Here is a 20,918-nt window from a genome sequence, read left to right on the forward strand (position 1 = left end):
TTTTCTTAAAACACGTCCCTCGCGATCGATACAAGTTACGAATAATACAATAAGACACAAAACTCAAAATCGAAAACGAACGCGTAAAGGTGACTGTTTACTGGCGCGCGTGAGAAAATCTCTAGTAATTTATGAAATAAGAGAGAAAACAATTGGAAAACATTCATACGAACAGAACGGTGAATATTATTACGATAAATGTGACCACAACCGGGAACATAGGAGTGCGTCGGTTGTAGAGGCGACAGCAGCAGATCGAGAAAGCCGGCGTCGGGAAGATGGTGGGAGCTGTTTGGGGGGAGACAGGGAACGCCATACGAATAAATACATACTACGCAGACATGATACCACGTACCGAGTTAGCCGGCAGCGTAGTCGTCGTCGTCGTCGGTTACTCTGTTTTTCACGACATGGGGCCCGGGTACGGTGCTGCTACTGTTGCTGCTACTGCTGCTGCTGCTGCTGTTGCTGCTGCTCCGACGACAACGACGGTTAACGTGCTACTGAGAGAGCTTCGTCGGCGGGGTGATACGCGCGGCGACCCGGCGGATTGATCGAGAGATCGAGCGGAGCGACGTCGCCGGTACGCTCCTCGGTACGCGGAGCAGAGCAGTGCGCGTCGTGCGTGCGGTGGGGGACCGGGCGCCGTCTAGCGGTGTCCCGGCCGCGCGCGTTGTGTCCCGTACCGCAACGAACAGGCGCGCGCACGCGCACACTCGTATATATACGGATATACACACGCACACGAAGAGATACTACGAACACGCTTACACGCGTGCACACTCACAGACACACACACACACACACACACACGTGCGCGCGCGCGCACACACGCACTCCGAATTGAAATTACTGTATATATGTTTGGCAAGTCGGTGAGAAAAGAAAAAAAGCCAAAAAGACGCTTACCACCATGACCGCGTCACTACGACGACTAGCTCTACTCTATCAAGGCCTTCATCGCCGACGATATCAGTGATAAAACGGAAATAAAAAAGCAATAATAACCATCCATTAATTAGATATTCTATGCGTGCATATATAAATACATTTAATATATTATGTCAACTGCGAAAATCGTCCGTTTTCAGGCATACACACAAGCGCGTGAATCGCCTCGTACCTACATACAACATTACATCATTAAGCATTTGTACGTGCCGGGGCGAGTGTACGTGCATTTGTAATATGTATATTATAGTTAGGTGATCGCTTCCGTTATCGCGTGGACGAGGTGGTGTCGGGAAAGGAGGTCATATAATGGGACACATTTTAGCCAATCGATATGGCTTGCTTCCCCTATACGTAGATGTATGTCGTGAATATAATCATATGCGTGTATGTGTATTTGTATATGTATAGAAGTGATAGACCGGTGAGTGAGGTTGGAACGATGATTTGAAGTAAATATTTTATGCGACGGACCGCGAGTATAGTTAAGCAAAGATAACATTATATGTATATTAGGTCACAGATGTGTATGCGCGGCATCTACGTCCGGAGACTGGAGTGTTCGCCTTTATCTTCCAACCGTATACCTACACAACGACAAGCGAACGAGATCGAAATCCTAAAAAATTTAACCGAGGTCGTTCATTTAAACCGCGAAAAAGCTAACACCCGATGACGACACCCCCTCCCCTAATATCAAGGCACAAACACAGTCGGTCATAATATTATTACTGCAGCCGGAGACCGGCTCGTAAAAATTTCAACCCCGCCCCCACTTGTCCTGCTCTCCACGATTTGCTGTACACTAACAGCCCTTGCTCGTAGCCATTTATTATATAGATTTGTACAAACCATTTTCGAATATTATACTAATATTATAATAATAATTAAATATATTTTGTATACATATATTATTGTCCGCATGCGGCAGCAACGAATAATTCAAAATATTCCCTGATATGCCATTGGCGCTCGACCGACCAGCGTCGATGTACCTACAACAAAATTATTACAATGCGTGTGCTGCACACAATCGGTGTCGGGACGTTGTGTTATTGTTAACAGCAGTGGTGATATAAAAAGGATATATAATACTTGAAAGACGTGATTCATCATAAAAAATATCGGTGATTATAATGGTGGTGTGGGTTGTTTCATTTTTCTACTGAAATTACTTGATCAGACAAAATATATGTTTTTGTAATATTAACAAATTTTCGACAAGCCATGTTAATATTTAAAACTGTATTGAACAGAAATAATATAAAACTAGTGATTAATGTTCGAGTATAACAAAAAAAAAAAAACTAATTCTAGCGAGTTTTATGTAGACAATTGCGCCGTACATCATTATACTAGAAAAAGATTTAACGTAATACTATGTATAATATAGATAGCCCCGAACGCCTAGAAATAAACGATATACCGTGTTTCTTATTTTAATTACAAATAATTCAATCAATTGTTCAACTATTTTTCGGGCATAACATCATAACTCACTGTGGATGTCGATAGATCACTAAGAATTAAGAACATATTCTTTATACAATCAATAGTATAGAAAAACTAATGGTTATGAATGATTTAGTTTTCTCAATACGCATTTTAAATTCCAGAAAAATTTCAATAAATTACATGCAAACACTTCAACAGACGTGAATTCGGGGGGTTAGTAATTATAAACTAAATTCGATGAAAATTTGATGTCAGTTTATGATCTGGGAATGATGTTCCAATAAAATCCATTTTTAATGACAAATCCAAATTATCAAATAAATCAATTTAGTGGCTTGTGAAATAAATATACATAGAGATATTTTAAAATTTACATTAATTATTAAATTTGAACTTTTACATAATTATTGATTGTAAGACGATTATATTATATTATTATATTTACCATCGGTAACGCTGAACATTTTTTATTTCACTGGGGTAAACTCTACTTAGATACCCACCTACTTACCAAAAAATCATAATTAAACAGCAAGTACTGTATACCTGTAAACTACAGAGTATTTTCTATCTATTAATTACAAAATATTATAAAATATTTTATCGTACAATAATAACAATAATATATCTAACATTCATAAAGTCACCCACCACTTAAAAAAGTTATGGGGTATTATACTTGTCATACGTGTTCAGCGTCACTGATTACCTACATTGCATTAAAAAACTCTAAAATCATGTGACCCAGACTGTTAAGGAATTTACGAATTGATAAAATCACGTTACAAACTACAGACAATACAATTACTTGTAACATGGATGAGTTCCAGAATATCAGAAAAACGATAAAATGGACTGACATTGTTACATGCTCCTTGAGATGCATTATAAACTACGATAAAATGGTATATATTTGCTCAATCAAATAGAAGATTAGACTTAGTTCTTTAATTCATACCTACTAAATATTTCTTTTACATTTTGAAATTTATAATATTGTGGGATTTAAGTAATAAAAATCACTCACAATTTAATTTAATTAAAATAGACATTATATTATATAAATATGTATGTACAAATATCGATACGCGTGACAATTGCGGAGGAATTGTCGAATATATCGCGGAGTGTAATTCACGGTGTGTCGCGGATTGTACTCACGGACTGATTGAATGAGCGTCTGACCAGCCGGTATATATAAATCGGCGTCGATTATCTAGAACATTCTCGAAATTACCTTAACGAGATAATCATCGCATATTCTAGAACATGGGATTTCCTCTTATCCACTAACAATATTGTAAACAACTCGGACGATTCGCGGTGCGTTGTTTACGTCACCACAATATATTTTTTTTTGTGACATTTTGAAAAGATATTTTATATGATAAAAGAAGATCATAAATTTTAATCAAAACAAATGATTAAAAAATGAATTAATTATTAATGATAAACAATTGTACTATTTACTGTTGTGTATATATAATATATAATATAATATATATATAATATATAATATAATATATATATGCTACAACTGAAACCCGAAATCCGCCAAAACTAGTTTCGACAAATTCTGGTTTTGATTGGTCAAAACTGAATTTTATATATATATATATATATATATATATATATATATAAACACGTATCCAGTATGTATTTAAATATGTATACTTATTCATAACCCCTCCATTCCACGCCTACACTTCAATAGATTGTAAATTAATCACAAACTGTTTTAAAGTTAAAATTTCTCAGCAACTGTCGTGAATATTATATAAAAACTTTAAGACTTTAAAATAATTATTTTAGAATACAATTTCAAATAATAATTCACCAAAAATCTACGTCACCATCAACAGTATATAAGAAAAAGAACAGTAACAAAAAAATTAAGTCCTTTTTAATCATAAATAACAAGTTTTTTTTTTACAAAATAATCACAAACGGTTTTCCTTTAATTTTAGTTTTGAAAGTATATTAAATTTTTATTTTGCAAAAAAATATACTTTAAAAATCGCTTCATATAATAATTACTGTCCATTAATTTAATCCACAACTGCTATTGTTAATACAGATCATACCACATATCAAATAGATAATTTAACCACAACAATTAATAAAAGTCCATTTTAATTAATATTATTTACGCTTACCAATTGTCTAAATTATATTTATGAAATTTTTTTTTTGAATTTTAAGAATAAAATTAATGACCTTCTAGAATTTCAAAATTCCATTAAAGATTCAAAAATGTTCAAAATTACACTGCAAATATAAGTTTGTAAAAAAATATCTTAACTCAAAATATTATAAACTAATTCACAGCAGAAAAGATTTTGATAAATTTAAAACATCCCTACAAGGTCCCTAATGTTATTATCTGGCGTCCAATTTCAACTATATATATAGTTTGAATAATGTACTCGTATACTTAAACATTACAAAATCTTCTTCTTAACATAAAAAACTAAAAACTAATATTTTCTGCTACTAGCAAAACATAAAATTACAAATTATTTATGTAAATTAACTCTCCTTTTCCATTATAATACTACATTTACATTATATAGAATTAATAATATTCAAAATTATTTTCTTTAATCGATTTATCAAGACGGCGTTATGAGTAGACAAATGTAATACACAGCTGTGTAGGAAACTCGATATTAACTATGTTAACTTAATTATTATTTAATTTTACTTTCTATTCAAGCAAATATAAATTGAAGATATATTTAGAAATGCATTGATTTTTATCTTTAAAACACATTTTATTTAAAAATAAAGCATCAAATCTCATATAGGTAGCGTATTAATAATTATTTTTTTATAGAAGTAAAATATCTTTATAACTTCTTTCAATATAAGCAATTTAATTTTAAAAAAAATATACTTTTTATTAAGTACATAAAAATAATCGAATGATACAAACTTAAATCATTTTTTCAACAGGATTTTAATAAATAATTAAAGTTTATTATACAAAATAAATATACAGACACTGTATAAATACATTTATTTCCGAATATAGTTAGTAAATAATTGTTTTCTAAAATATCAATACAACTATAAATAACAAAAAAGTTGCAAGCTCTAAGATGAGCTTATTCAACAATTTCGAGCTTTTTTAAATTTAGATTAAGCCTTTTTGAAAAGCATGTCATTAGAGAAGATTTATTCTTATAGAAGATTTATTTACAGTTTTTTCTCCACTACAAATCATTATTTACATCAACAAAACGTTGTTACTTAATTTTAAAGAAGATATAAATTAAAAATGAGAACATATGTTTTTTTTATATGTATACAATAACTGACGCTTTTTTTCCCGATATTATGTGATATACTTTCCCCGTATAAATGTTTGAACGAGGTAAGTGCAACACTGAATATTAAAGCAATTAAATTACAGAATATAATCAAAATCGCAACAAAAATACAAAGTACACATAATTTGAGATTAAACTGACTTAAAATTATCGTGATTTTCAATATGAATATATTTGTTTATGATATCATATTACAAAAATTAATAATAAAAACGAAAATTATTTAATTAAATCTACATTATGAAGTATTTATAACACATTATTGCTACATATAGAATCATGTTTAGAGAAATACTGCATACAATATTTACGTATTATCAACTTTAATATGTATATTAGTTATTATATAAATTAAAATAATACACTTAATAATGCAATTAACCCTACTGTGTATTTTTTAATCTAATTTACTAAATTGAGCATTTTCGTCGATCAACATTTAGATTATTATAATATAAAGTTGGTTACAATCATATTTCAAAAATCAATTACTAATCTATAGATCAACAACAATTATTTATTAATTTTTATTAATGAACTTACAACTTAAATAATTTAAATAAAATAAGAAGTAACATATATAATATACGAATATACCTATTAGTATAATAAGTATATGAAACTATCACAATAAATCACAAACAATATATATGATGTGCTTAATAAATGTAACCTACAAGTAAAAAATTATTAATAGTATCAAAACACAATATTTTAAATTTCAAACATAAAACGACAATTGGTTTTATAACAATATATATTTATTTACTGAAAACGCTTCAAAACGATATTTTCAAATTTCGATACCATTAAATTTATAGTCAAACAACCCAAACACCTAAATAACATAAATATACAATTAACTTTAGGTATCAATGATTACAATTTTACATTGTTTTACAATAAATTCAAAAAAAAACAATCATCAACAATAAACAAAACAATCAAAACCACATAAATTATCATTGCGTCAATAATGTTGCTTAAATTATTTAAATTCAAGATAATTTTGTACATACGATAAAATAAATGGAATTGTAGTCTTACTAAAAATTAAACAACTATTTAAAAGCCATAAAAAACGTTCGGATTAATGAATAGAATCCAGAAAATATAAATCCTTTATTCCATTAACCACTAACTTGATTTGAATACGAGCAAAGTATAAAACACAAACTTTACATTTTCAGATGTTATACCAATATAAATACACTTTTAAATTCATCATAATATAAGAACATAAATCAAAACATGCCAAAAGAGCATCAATCCATTATCTTAAAAGTACTATCTAAAAATTACAATGACTGTAAAAAAAACCTTAATCTTAAAATGGTATCTACCTATAACATAGTTTTTAAAACAATATAAAAAAAGGTTATGTAATTTTATTGATTAAAAAATTACATAATTGTATAACTATAATTATTATAATACATCAGCAGTCAGAATTCAAATTATAAAAATATTAATAATTTACAAATGTAAGTAAACGTCGAAATAATTTCGTAAAAGAAAAGGAAGAAATTAACTATACAAAGTAATTATAAAACACAGTAATAATGAAAATTATAAATTTTCGTTATTCTGAATTATCAAATTAAACATAATTAAATTAATTTCTACCAATTGTTCGGTAGAATTGAATTTTTAAACGCAGCAAAACCATACATTTTCCTAAAAGTGGTTATTCGTACTTGAAATATAGTTAATTCAGAATTGAACAGATAATATAATTACAGCACCAATATAATTTTCATAAAATTAAATGGCTTCTAAATAATTATAATAATTTTAAATGTATTAGTATATATACATTTATTACATAAATATATATACCATAACTAATTAAATGCTTTGACATTATAAAGGATATAAAAATTGAAAAACGAAGTAGAAAGAAATTGAAATATTTTTATATCAAATTTTACTGTCATATTAGATCTCAAACACTAAAAACGTTAGTTATATGTACACACGCAACAGATTATTTGTCGATCAGCCAAGATTAAATACGTATTAAAACCTTTTCAGCAATGGTCCATAACAATGACACATAGAACACATGCATATAGGTATAACCGTATCTATCACCAACCACCAGAAGAAACCCTATACTCTTTACACTCTTTCGATAATGGATCACCTATTGTTATTTGCCACACGAAGATACCTCCCGATGATGTCTCCCGGTACTTATATGCACTCGTCTATAATATGTATAGTATAAAAAAGATCAAAAGCTATTTAACTCAGAAAGCAATAAATATATAAGAACTTATCAAGTATCTATACATTTTGAAACAATTCATTTCAAATTCAGGAGCATACACTGTGATAAAATGAAAGATTGAAACTTAATTTCATTTGATTACCGTTTAATTCGGTGTAAATTTTAAGTTTCGACAACTTTAACTGCTGTATACATTAATATTTTATTGCTTTACTAAATTCTGGATTCCCAAACTATCTAGATACTTGTGAAATTTATTTATTACAAATCGACAAGTAAATTTCAAACAATTTATACTCTCAATAATATTGCCATTATTGCATCAAAGTACTCATAAAACATAACGTGATATTATATTATTAGTGATAATTTATATAATAATTTGTTATGAAATCCATTTCAAGTAAAACAAGAAATAAAACACAAAATATTTTTTCATTAGGTTTACATACTATATACACTACCTACACATTACGCACACACCAAATATATTTCAACCGTAATTCTATTACACTGTACATGGTCTATAGATTAGATTAAAAATTTGATTCATTAATAACAATAATAAACATGTATCCGGTATTAAGTTCGTTATTGTACTCGGCTGGTGGTTGAAACTTGACTAATTTTTACTACACGCGACGAGATAACAAAACATTTAAATTTTATTTGTAATATATTATCTGGCTTTAGAAACAAGTTTGCCAATAATAGGATTTACCAAGAAAAATTATAACAACTAATAAAGTATATATATATAAATATCTAAATATTTATATTATACAAAAAACATATATTTTTGATTATTCTCCAGTTGGAAACACGCCGCGTTGACATTTTTTTGGCATGAAGCCATTGACCAAATCATATTGTACACGCATTACATATATATATCATTATGTATTTGTAGAAAAGTGGAAATTGGAATCGCTTAACATAAAAAATCAATTTCACTTGATATTCTTTTAATGAAAGATGCCTAAACAAAAATAATTTTCGTAAACATAAAAATAATGTCTAAATGATGAAAAAATGAACGAAATGTTATAGAAAGACATCAAATAAAAAGATGATATGAATGTAATAGAATTCCTGGTATCCATAGTAACGCATTCTGATAAAGCATCATCAAAGAAAATAAAAATACAATTCAACCATAAAATAACAAGATAAGATAAAATAAAAAAATTTATGTATTCATTAATTAGCGAATCTCAATTACTTAATTCAAATGTTATTATTTTAATTTATTGTTTGGATAGAATTAACCACAAATAAAATTAGAGCAAAATATTTTTCTGGTTAAATTTAGAAAGATTCATATAAACACTAATCTACCGTTAAGTAACATATATTTTTATATACAACCGAATAAGTGCATAATACACATTTATATCAAGCCTAAAATATATTATAGATTAATTGTTTATAAATTAGAATCATATTTAATGACCTTTGAAGGTTAACGGGCAATTACTCCGGATGTAATACAGCGTGATGACTGATGGATATACCTAATAATAACCTCAGTAGTTGGTCATCCAAGTAGGAAGGTAAAATTACATAAAGTTAAGATATCGTTATCTTAAATATAAATATATCTCATTAATTAACTTATAAACGATTGTGAACACAAAGAAAAACGTAAAAAAATTTTGTAATTGATGCTTTATAAACTGTGGCTAAAAATTTACTCTTATGAACTCTAATAATATATAATTCTTTTAATTTTATGTAAGACTAAATCTGTAACAAATGAACTCTCATTCGTCATATTTTATCATTACATAACTTTTTGTCAATAAACTAAAACTCCTTTTATATAATGTGTAATTGACTAAATCGGTTTCTAAGTTTAGACATAATAACCGGTTTTAGAATGTAATAATTGTAACTCCAAAGTTTCATAAAATAAAAATATATTCAACATCTACAAATTATATTATAAATAATGAAATTTAGTTTTTTATGCCAAAATTTAAGTCAGTTCTAAATAAATGTTATCATAAATAATACACTTCCACCTATGGAAAACTACATATTAAACCAAAAAATGATCTTCTCAAGGACCTCTCGTATCCAATTTCCAAATTAATGAGATACGATATAGAAATTAGTACGTAGTTTTATATTACCCGAAAAAATAGTCTCAAAAATAACTGTAAATGTATTACTTTTCTCGATTTATCCAAAATACAAATTATACATTTAACTCAAACATTGAAATTTAAACCAATACAATATTACCTAATATTAAAACATTCAAAATAATTATAACTCAATAAAATAATCAAAATGTATCTAATAAAATCGCATAGTAAAAATAAATGCCACTAGTGAAATATCAAATTTAATAATATTAAAAAATAAACTATCGTTTTTATAACTATTATTAAGTTATTTTTCTTCTTTACGTCTTCAAACATTTGACTGGTTTGCTGCACATTTCCATATGTCTCCATTGTTACTCAATTTCTTTAACTCCTTATAGTTATTTTTCCCATGTCTATCATAATTTGCTTCACGTCCACCATCCTTGGACTTCCTCTTCCGATATGATCATCAATGTCACCTTCTATTACGATTTTCGTTTGGCTATCGCGTAGTAATAGATGTCTTACCATTTTTTCTCTTCTAACTTTTATAGTATACCAAAACACTCTATCCCTTTATTAAATTTATTTTGCTTCATTTGATAATCTTTCGATCCTTTTAAATTTTAACATAATACGATAGCACCACATTTCGAAAGCCACTAGTTTTCTTTTCTTTAATGTACTGACTGACCAAGTTTCACAGCCATATAACGCAATACTTCAGACATATATTTTTAGACTTTTTCCTTACTTCTAAGGTCATAATATCAATGATTAATAGGTGTTTTTTATTCTGAAAAGCGTATATTGCTTATGCTATTCTAGTCAAAATATCATCACATCGATCATTTTCTGTTAATTAATTATATTATGATAATTATTAAAAAAAGAAAAGCATTTCCAATATTATTACAACGTTGTTTCATGTAGAAAGACTGTAAAATTATTTAGTACATAGTATGAACTAAACATAAAACTTAATGTAAACTCAGTAAATAATCAAATTTTAGACATTTATTGATACTTATACAAGTAAATAAAATAAATATTCACTAATGCTAACACTCACTACATTTATTACTTTCTCTATGTTAAAACAGTATGACAAAGCATTATAAACTATAATGATATACAACGACAATTTATAGTTTATAGTGTATACATTAAATATCATAATATCATTACAGGTATACTTTTAATTTTATTGACAATTTAATGAAATAATTTCGATAATTTATAATACAACCAGAAACAAACAATATACCTATAGGATATTTATCAATAGACTATGCATTTAAAACGTCAAAAACATCAAAACGTTAAACATATTTTTCTTGTGAATTATAAATTTATATTATTTATAATTATAAATTAATAAATTATTATTTGATATCCATGCACATTTTATGATTAAAAATTGAACGAATCGATACAAATTATAATATAAATTACATTATAAAATCAGTACTCTTACAATTTAAATCAAAATAACGCCTACAACGTGGTCAAGGACGTAGCTATTTGATCAGTAAGGCCAATTACCCCCACATTAACCAATTATCAAAACATGTTTAATGTTATTTATTAAGTTTTTTTAAATTTTTACTCATATCAATTTTTTTGTCTTATTTTATGATCTTTAATTAAAACTTACGAGGTAAATACAAAGAAAAAAAATCACGATTTATTAAAAATATTTATGTAAAATGGTATTGTAAAAAAAAAAAAATGTAAAAACTCTGTCAATAAGTCAGAAATGATAATTTAAATCCTTTAAATTGAATTTAAAAATATATACTGAACAAATAAAAATTTAAAAAGTTATAAGCAGTTAAGATATTGAATTATAACCGAGTCAATTTAAAATTTTGTTAAATATTTATATATTAAATATAATAATATTTTAACAAATTTTGTTAACTTTTTCTTCTGATTCCTTGGCTACACCCTTGAACGTGATATCGTATAATTTTTATACTGGATTAAAATATTAAAATTCTATCAAGAAACTTGTGGCTCTACCTAACTAAATGTAATTGATACGACTGAACAGAATTACTGTTGAAAGAAAACGCATTTATTTTTTACGCAGATGTATAGATGGCGCTCGACCACACACGTCAACCTGGCGAGATATCGTGGAATCAAGAGTTTTGCTCGTCAGTCAACTCGACCGAATCGTAGCAACAAGAACATCGTAAACTTTCCTGGTAAGATTAAAAACACGTGCGCGCAATAAAAACTGCTGTATTAATATATTAAAGAAATATTATTTCGTGTTACAAATAATTTATAAAGTAGTAGGTTATAATAAACGGATTTGATTTCCGACGATTAGACTGTAACAAAGCGTTTAAGAAATAAAATATGATAATTTAATTTTAAACACAGCGTTAAAAATGATACAAGTGCACGCAAAAAACATAATTATAAGGTGACGAATATTTATACGAATTAGGTGAGACACATTTACTCCTGTCAATAATAAGTACACCATACATATACTAATACGTACGCATACGATTATAAACCATTACATCGTACCGAATCCCGTAGGATATCATTTCCAAGGTATATCTGATTGTAAATATTATAAAATGTGTTAATTGTACTAATATTGAATGTTAATATTAAAATACGTTAAACTATAGTATTATCACATATTGAATTTTCTGTTCTATATATAATGTTCACAACATTCAATGACGGTGTAGGTTTTCGTTTTACTACGAGAATTTTGATTCGCGACATTATTATCTCTTATCAAAAACAACGAATGTTCGCGAAACGATTGTTATGAAAAATAAACACGATGGTAAAAAATCGTTATCAAACAAAATAAAAAATTTACACTGGACTACAAATAGGTTTGTGATAACGCGCACTGTAGTGAAGGTTATCTGTTTGTACACGGCAGCGACAGCGGCGGCAGTAGTCTAAATTTATTGATTTCTTCCCGCGGTCTAGATTCCGAGGCGCCTGTCCGTTCGGCAACAACAGCCAACCCTCGTCACTGTTAACGCGCACTCGTTTTCTCGCCCTCGTTATTCGCATTCACCCGGTGTTGCCACGCGGGGGGACGACTGTTGTTGTTGTTGTTGTTGTTGTTTTTTTTGTTATCATTGTTTTCGTCGTTGCTGCTCCGTGGCCGCGGTCGCCGGGTGATTTTATCATGCCAAAAAAGAAACCGATACCGGTGGAAGACTTGGTGGTGCCGCCACAGGACACGCGCATTTGCGGCACGATATGCATCTGCCAGATGACCGCAGTGCTGAGTAGCGTGGCAATCGTGTACCTAACCGTGGCCATATACATGCCGACCATGCGCGAGTTCCAGTCGGGCATATCAGAGAACCCGGTGATATGCACGACCACCAGGAACGTGTCGTCACAAAAGTGCGCGTGGAGCTCATGCAGCGAATGGTGCCTGAGCAAGCCGTCCGGCGGCTGCGCGCAGATCTACGTGAACATCCGGCAGAACGGGTCAACACTGCTGTTGCACAACTGTTCGCACATCGTGAACAAAACGTGCTTCGGATTCGACCCGGAGAATGCCAAGAAGTACACGTGCATCCGAGACGAGTGCAAGATGCTCACGGGCACGTTCAACTGTACGGAGGGCGTATGCATAAACATTACAGACGCGTTCCGGTGCGAGTTTCGTAACAAAGAGGAGCCGCCGCTTCAGTGCAACCAGCACCGGGGCAAGATCACGTGCATGTCGATAGCAGGCCTGAACACGTGCGACCGAGGCAATTGCAGTCGCATACTGGAGCCGTACAACTGCGATAGACGGTGCGTGGACATACCGACGCGCAACAAAAACGTGATCGTGCTGAGCGGCGACCGGACGTTCCTGAGCCGATGCGATACGGCCGCGTATCTGCCAGGCTACGTGGATGGCGAACCGATACCGCCACCATCGCCGGACGGTAGTGGTGGCGGTGGTGGCCAGCGGCACGTGTGGTCCGAGGAACAGGGAGACATACTAATCGCCTCGTGCATGAGCATCGTGTTTGGCGGGCCGGACGAGTTGCTGGCTACGGACTGCGTGAATGGGTCACTGTTGCGCAAAGATATGCTGGCCGACTTCGCCAACTTCTCACATCTGACCAATCTGAACGCTCAGAGCGACCGGCCAATCACGGTGGACGACACGGTAGCGCCGCGCGAACACAAGCTGCTCATAGCTAAGGATAGTCACCTACACATCAACCTGCAAGGCTGCGTTAACACGCTACGCGGCGAGTGCGACTTATTCATCCGGAAGTACGGCAAGGACGGGTCCGATCACAACGCTCGCGCTCGGTTCCGTTGTTTCTACGCAACCGACATACCCGAACTGGCTGTGGTCCGTTTTAACTTGGAGCGCACGTACAAAGAATTTCTGATCGCGTCCGTCGTACCAGTTGTTATGCTGATCGTGTCGTGCCTGACACTGCTGTTATGCCAGAGAACGGTCGAGGTGGGCGACGACGCCAAGATGCGGTTCAAGCACAAAAGCATAAAGACGCTGTTTCCGCTGCACGACAGTGAGCTGGACAGTATAACTGGCCGCAGACCATCCACCATGGATATGGACAACACGTCCCTCTGAGATTCGCTACGTGAGTACATTTTAAACACGTATAATAGTATAACCAAAGTTCACAAGTTGTACAAGTTCTAAACGATGTAGTAACAGTACAACTAAAGTACACACGAGTTATACAAGTTCAATAACGATGTAGTAGTTTTAGTATTAGTAGTAACTTTCAGTCTCATCTAATGTAGTGTTAACCTGATTTATAACACTTAATACGCTAACACCGCCATCAGTTAATATAATTGTACGTAGCATCTAATCGAGTTATTCTTTTTTCAGGCATTCCCCTCTTACAAGACAGCCCTACACGTCAGCAACAAATGTATTCGTTGCCAGACTATTAGAGCTCACGTTTGAACAGGATCCGGATTATTTATAAATAAATAAAAACCGCTTCAGACCAAACAAATCCGGATCAACGAGGGGAACGCGTATCGTTATCGTTATAATATAATACAAATGAAATTGTTATTAGTGAAAATATTCACTCGTTTAAAAATTCAATGCATCTAAAATATTTTGCACATAAAAAAAAATATTGTGACTTAATTCACATCCTTTCCAACGTTGCTTAATTGTTAAAATATATTTATATACATATATATTTTTATTAATTTATTTTTTTTTTTTTTTTTTTGTTATACACTCAATACCTAATAATATTGCAATATACACGATAATTGTAATACGCTTTATTATAAAATTCTACGCGATACAACATTGTTTGCTATATTTACAAACGACAACAGGCAATTACTTATAATTTAACTTTACAACAATACTAACCATAAAAGTATACACATTTTTTATAACAGTTTTTAAACAATGATTTTTTTTCAATTAATTTTGTACTCATTGCCATTTCTAATTGAATTGTTATACTTTATACATTAATATTTATTATTATAATAATACATGTGCGTCCGACATATTGTACAAGAATTTTATGTAATACAAAATAGAATACAAAACAAAGTAGAATATAATTAGAACACCCACACACACACACATACATACATACATATATATATTAGTATTAATTAACTACCTACAAAATAGGATGAAAAAGCGAAATACTATATAGAACTACACGTATAAACGTATATATTGGGTTGTTTACGTTTTTGTTCAATCAGAAAATATCCTGTAGCAACCTATTTACAAATACTAGTGAAGTATAATATAAGGTAATTATAAGTGAATCAGAAGACTACTAAATGAGCAAAAATGATAAAATTTTCGGACCTCTTAGACATCTCACTCTTCCACCAACGTTCAAACAGACGCCCTGACCAAGTTTATTTTGTGATTTAAATAGCAACAAAGATTACTACTAGTGACTAGTTAAATCATAGAGGATGCGCACATTTATTGAGAATTGTAATTATTTGTCACTATCATAAATGATTAATTTTTTTAATTTTCCACTGCCTTATTTCGTAATCCTACCAATCGTGCGTATGTTATGCAAACACTGATTTGCACTGATCTCATTTACGAAATCGTGTTATTTTAATTATTGTTAATATTTAAAAAAATTTTATTTAACGACAAATAATACGTCTATAATACATATATATATATATATATATATATATATATATATATATATATATATAGAGATAGAGAGAGAGAGAGCGAGTATTTATATTCATGCAGCGATCATATTGCTTAAAATAAATTGATTTAATTAAATCGACATATTTAAGTATATAAATTATCTTTATTTTTATTTTAGTTTATATGTTTAAAATAGGTCTAAATGTAAGTTTTTAGTTTTAGAAACATACATTATAATATATTAATTTCTAGAAATATTCAAGAAATACCTAGTATTAAATATATGAAACTAAAACTTAGAATAATATTAGCATAGTATAAATATAAAAGACGGTCACTTTAACATGTACACAGGTAATAGGGAAGTTTAATATAATACTCTATTCTTTCTCGATCACTTTTAAACGTAGAAACGTACACTCAATAGTATTTTAACTATACTTAAGAGTTAAATGATATTAAAAATATAAATTAGTAAAAAATATACTAAACAATTACACTTTAGTTTCTTTGAACATTTTTTATACAAATTAAAATCTGGATCAAAAATGACTGAAAAATTATTCACATAAGACGCAACACTTTTACAGATTATTATCTACATTTATTTTTTATTTGTTTTAAATTAATTTGATGTCTGAGGCGCACAGAACATATAACAAGAATACATCATGAAATAAAAATTATAAAATCATTAAAAAAATGAATATTTCCCTATTTAAAAATTGTTTACATAAAAACCTTTCAATTTCCATCGGTTAATGATGTTAAATTGATTTAAATTCATTTGAACGCGCGATTCGTAAAACAATAATATTCCCACAAAGTAATCTACAATAATATTTACAGCAATTTTGGACATATAATATGATATATACTACATAATTTTATAATAACATGACTGTCAATTAGTTACTTTCACAAAATTCACTATAAACGAAATGTTAATATATATACAATATGCTATATACTGTTGGAACAGCATAATAAATATAATTTTTATTTTTTTTATTATTATTTCAACCAGAAAAACTAGAAATTATGAGCGATACAGTTGCAGAGGACGAGATGAAAAAAATTCGAAGTCGACAGCCCAGCCAAGACGAAGGTTCAAGATTACTGGGTGAACCAGCGAAAAACGGATTCTGCCAACGCATTAAGCCTAAAGTGAGCCTGTGCTTGGGCACCACAGCACTACTGTCGTTCATGGTGTTCCTGTTCCTCGTACCATTCGTCGTCGATCCAGCGGTCTCCAGGCTGATCGCCAGGTACTCGCCAGAACCCGGTACATGTGCACTGCATGAACACGTGTTCGCTGCGGGTATGAGCAAATGCACGTGGTCGTCATGCCGAGAAGGCTGTACTTCGGCAACCACGAGGTGTCATCAGATCACTGTAAACTATTCATTAACGCCGTACCAGCAATACGAACAGGCATGGCACTTTTACAACTATATCGTTTAAAATAATCTTAATTATTACAATCTATTTTGAATATTTACCAATACTAAACAGTATTTTGTCGCAATAATATCCACTACTCTCCTATTATGTCATATATATATATAAACATTAAATATATATAACAAAAATAAGGATTTGTTTAGTGTAAAATTGTATTGCATACTTCTATTTAGTATTCATACAATGCGCGTATTGCACATAAAACATTTTCTAAAATTATATTATAATAATTTTAACCCTGTACATCTCAAAAATCATTCTGATAGTCAAAGACTTCTCTTCAAAAATAACTATGACATTTTTGATTCGAACTCATTCATAAGAATATAACCATTTATGAATAATCACTTAATTAAGGTTACAAAAGACTATTGATTAAGACTTTAAGTAATGCTATAATTCTATAAATAAAACTAAAAAGAATATTTTCGTAGCATTTTGACAAAATTACTAGGAAATAATATTTTCCATTTCTATAGGACGCTAAACAACTACATTTGAATTTTGTTTCTTATGAGTATCAGAATACATTTCTAAATAAGTAATAACCTTTTTTTATTATTTCTCCTGTACTTCATAATCACAATAAAATGTTTATGGAAATTTTAGATTAATCCTTAAAAAAAAATAGTATTCATAAAGAAGACACATAAAAAGACATAAGGAACACTTAAATCACACTCGTAATTATTTAACAACAAATTGTTAATTTACAAAACATAAATTTAATAATAATTGAAATACTTTGATGTTCGTTCAGATATGAATAAGTCCAGTAACATTGTTTTTCTCTTTTTTTTTTTTTGCTTCTGTAGGACCGTATGTCTCCAAACTCACTAAAATGGGCGGGTACGGTTGTACGTTTCCTGGTAAACACCGAAGGATGTGGTTACCCACCGTTCGTCAACTGCTCTCTGTTCGCTTTAAAATATGGACACGTTGACAAGGAAGACATTACCAAGTTCAACGGTATTAACCAACCACAAACTAGAGAACTTTACCGGCACGGTAACACCACAGTGATGAGCCATAAGTCTGCAGTGATACTCGAGCCCGGTTCAACGACTTTGTCAGTGGAGTCTATCGAAGAAGGTGCGCAGATATCAACTTTAACGACGATAATAGACCAGCAGCAGCAACAGCAGGAGAAAGAAATCTCCAATGCCGAAGCCACGTTAAAAGTTTTTCCGTGCTATTATAGTCGAGCATACCCGGACAGAGTAGTGGCCGACTATGACTGGCATCATACTATCAAGACATTAGTGGCCGCCGTATTCATACCTTGGACATTGTTCATCGTTTCGTGCACGGTTCTGTGCTATTGGTACTGCCCAGCATTGAAACGAGAATTCATGATAGACAAAAGAAAAACCACAACAGTAAAAAACGAAAATCCGCAACAAGTGATCAGGTATATGTAATAAAGACTATTGACCAACTCATACTGACACGTTTCGTAAAAATGGATAAATAATAACAATATATATAATCACGTAAACACTATATTTTACATGATTAAGCGTAATTAACTTAAAGATCTTTAACAAATCGATAATAATTCTTCATGAATGCACTAAGTAATAATATAAATAATAATCGTAATAATAATATACAACGAACGAAAGAATAAAAATGCACTTTGAACCGCATCAGAAATTGATTCAAAAATTATGACCCTCTTTTTACGTTTGACGTTAAATTATAGTAACACATTACCAATAAATTATTATTCACTCACATACACGTATTCACTCGATAATTACAATGATAACTTATTGCAATAAATAATGTCATAGTATCAAGTTATGCGCCCAAACATATCTATACTATCAAATTACTACAAGTATAATATTAGAATTTCGTAACATTTTTGAAAACAATCCAAATAAAATTTAACATTACCCTACAACTTTTAAATTTAATAAAGCAAAGAAATTAAAAGTTTTTAATGCTAGAAATTTAATTTGTTTTATTCAACTAAATTAAATCTTTAATTAATTTAGAGTTAATGTTTTTTTTAACACTTAACTTTAAAATTAATATAATATAATTAGTAAATGAATACAATTTTAAATATTTAAAGTAACTTAAATATATAAGCTACTAACCTACTAAGTCTACATTTTGAACTAGAATTGACTATTATTATAAGCAACTATTAATATTATAATATAATAACTACACATTACAGATATTACTCCTTTTGTAATAAAAAAGAAATATTTTAACTTCATAGTCACTATATTTAAGATTTATAAAATTTATTTTTAACCCATTTAAAGAAAAGATGAAATATTTTTTTGGATAACAATAATTATACCAGTGATAATTTAAAAATTTCCATTTTAAAACGTGATTTTAATTGAAATATTCAAATTTACAGAAGAAAGTTATCCAAACGGCCATTTAGCACAGATGAAGAAGACGGCGATTATTGATTGATGGAACTACTGCTATACTAATTCACTTCAATAAATGTATTTTCATGCACAAAAACGAGTACTAAATTTACATTTCACTGGTTTGGCATAATTAGTTACATAATACTCTGCTTTGGTTTTACAAAAATTACAGTTTCCATCACTTCAGTCAGTGGCGTACTTGGGATAAGTTTCAGAGCAAAATCTGTAAATTTTATTTTGACATAATAATGACAAATAGTTCACTATTCTAAAAGCATAAAATATTTTAATTAATATGAAACTCAAACAACAGAATCAACTAAAAACTCTTAAGTATAATAAAAATAATCTATTAGCATAAAATATTTATTATCTAATTATAACACAAAATGTGGTATTGATGTTAAAAACGATTTATGTTATAATTAAAAATTGGAAACCGTACTAGATAGGGACGTAGGATAGACGAGTAGTCATAATAATGAAATTTAACTTATAATCACAGCTTCCACAAAACAGTGAAAAAAAGTCCCAGGAGGGGGGGGGAATTCCCTAATTCCCCTTCTTCAAATACGCTACTGATTTCAGTGTATACTAACATTAGTTTTCTACATCTCTAAATTTTTATTTATATATATATATACTTGCTAAACCTACGGAAATTAAATTAGGTGAAGTTTTAAATGATTGCGTACAATTATTTTTATATATTATATATGTATTATATTTCATAATTTATAATAGTCAATCGTATATGTTATTTGTATTTATAATATTACTGCTTGTCATGAATAAATGATTTTTATAACCTTTTATTAGTTTTCATTGCAAATACCAATA

The 20,918-nt window shown here is 30.1% G+C and overlaps 3 protein-coding genes across 6 annotated transcripts in view; 2 read left to right on the forward strand and 1 right to left on the reverse strand.

Annotated features, from left to right (window-relative positions):
• LOC112690274 (UPF0769 protein C21orf59-like) overlaps positions 1–20,918 on the reverse strand; it is a 44,424-nt gene that overhangs the window by 10,617 nt on the left and 12,889 nt on the right. Inside the window, exon 6 of one of the 4 annotated variants that reach the window (XM_025564253.1) lies at positions 6,517–6,576. The exons of the other annotated variants lie outside the window; for them this stretch is intronic. Coding sequence (XP_025420038.1) covers positions 6,532–6,576 — 45 coding nt within the window. The 3' untranslated portion in view covers positions 6,517–6,531. Of the gene's footprint in view, positions 1–6,516; positions 6,577–20,918 lie in introns of those variants that run through there. 4 annotated transcript variants of the gene reach the window in all.
• On the forward strand, positions 11,994–20,791 carry LOC112690276. The gene is made up of 4 exons (XM_025564254.1): positions 11,994–12,277; positions 17,240–17,646; positions 18,492–19,087; positions 20,060–20,791. Exons 1-4 carry the CDS (start codon positions 12,160–12,162, stop codon positions 20,112–20,114), a joined length of 1,176 nt encoding a protein of 391 aa, XP_025420039.1. The 5' UTR covers positions 11,994–12,159; the 3' UTR covers positions 20,115–20,791.
• LOC112690273 lies at positions 13,033–15,214 on the forward strand. Its single transcript, XM_025564248.1, has 2 exons — positions 13,033–14,674; positions 14,932–15,214. Exon 1 carries the CDS (start codon positions 13,240–13,242, stop codon positions 14,662–14,664), a length of 1,425 nt encoding a protein of 474 aa, XP_025420033.1. The 5' UTR covers positions 13,033–13,239; the 3' UTR covers positions 14,665–14,674; positions 14,932–15,214.

The sequence above is a fragment of the Sipha flava genome, unplaced genomic scaffold (assembly GCF_003268045.1).
Source record: "Sipha flava isolate LNK unplaced genomic scaffold, YSA_version1 49_pilon_pilon, whole genome shotgun sequence".
Classification (NCBI taxonomy): domain Eukaryota; kingdom Metazoa; phylum Arthropoda; class Insecta; order Hemiptera; family Aphididae; genus Sipha; species Sipha flava.

What these genes read in the sequence shown, in the direction of transcription:
- LOC112690276 (XM_025564254.1), top strand. Translation starts at nt 12,160, where the DNA reads ATGTATAGATGGCGCTCGACCACACACGTCAACCTGGCGAGATATCGT. An exon ending in GAACATCGTAAACTTTCCTG is followed by an intron (nt 12,278 to 17,239) that starts GTAAGATTAAAA and finishes TATTTCAACCAG; the next exon opens with AAAAACTAGAAATTATGAGC. An exon ending in CGTACCAGCAATACGAACAG is followed by an intron (nt 17,647 to 18,491) that starts GCATGGCACTTT and finishes TTGCTTCTGTAG; the next exon opens with GACCGTATGTCTCCAAACTC.
- LOC112690273 (XM_025564248.1), top strand. Translation starts at nt 13,240, where the DNA reads ATGCCAAAAAAGAAACCGATACCGGTGGAAGACTTGGTGGTGCCGCCA.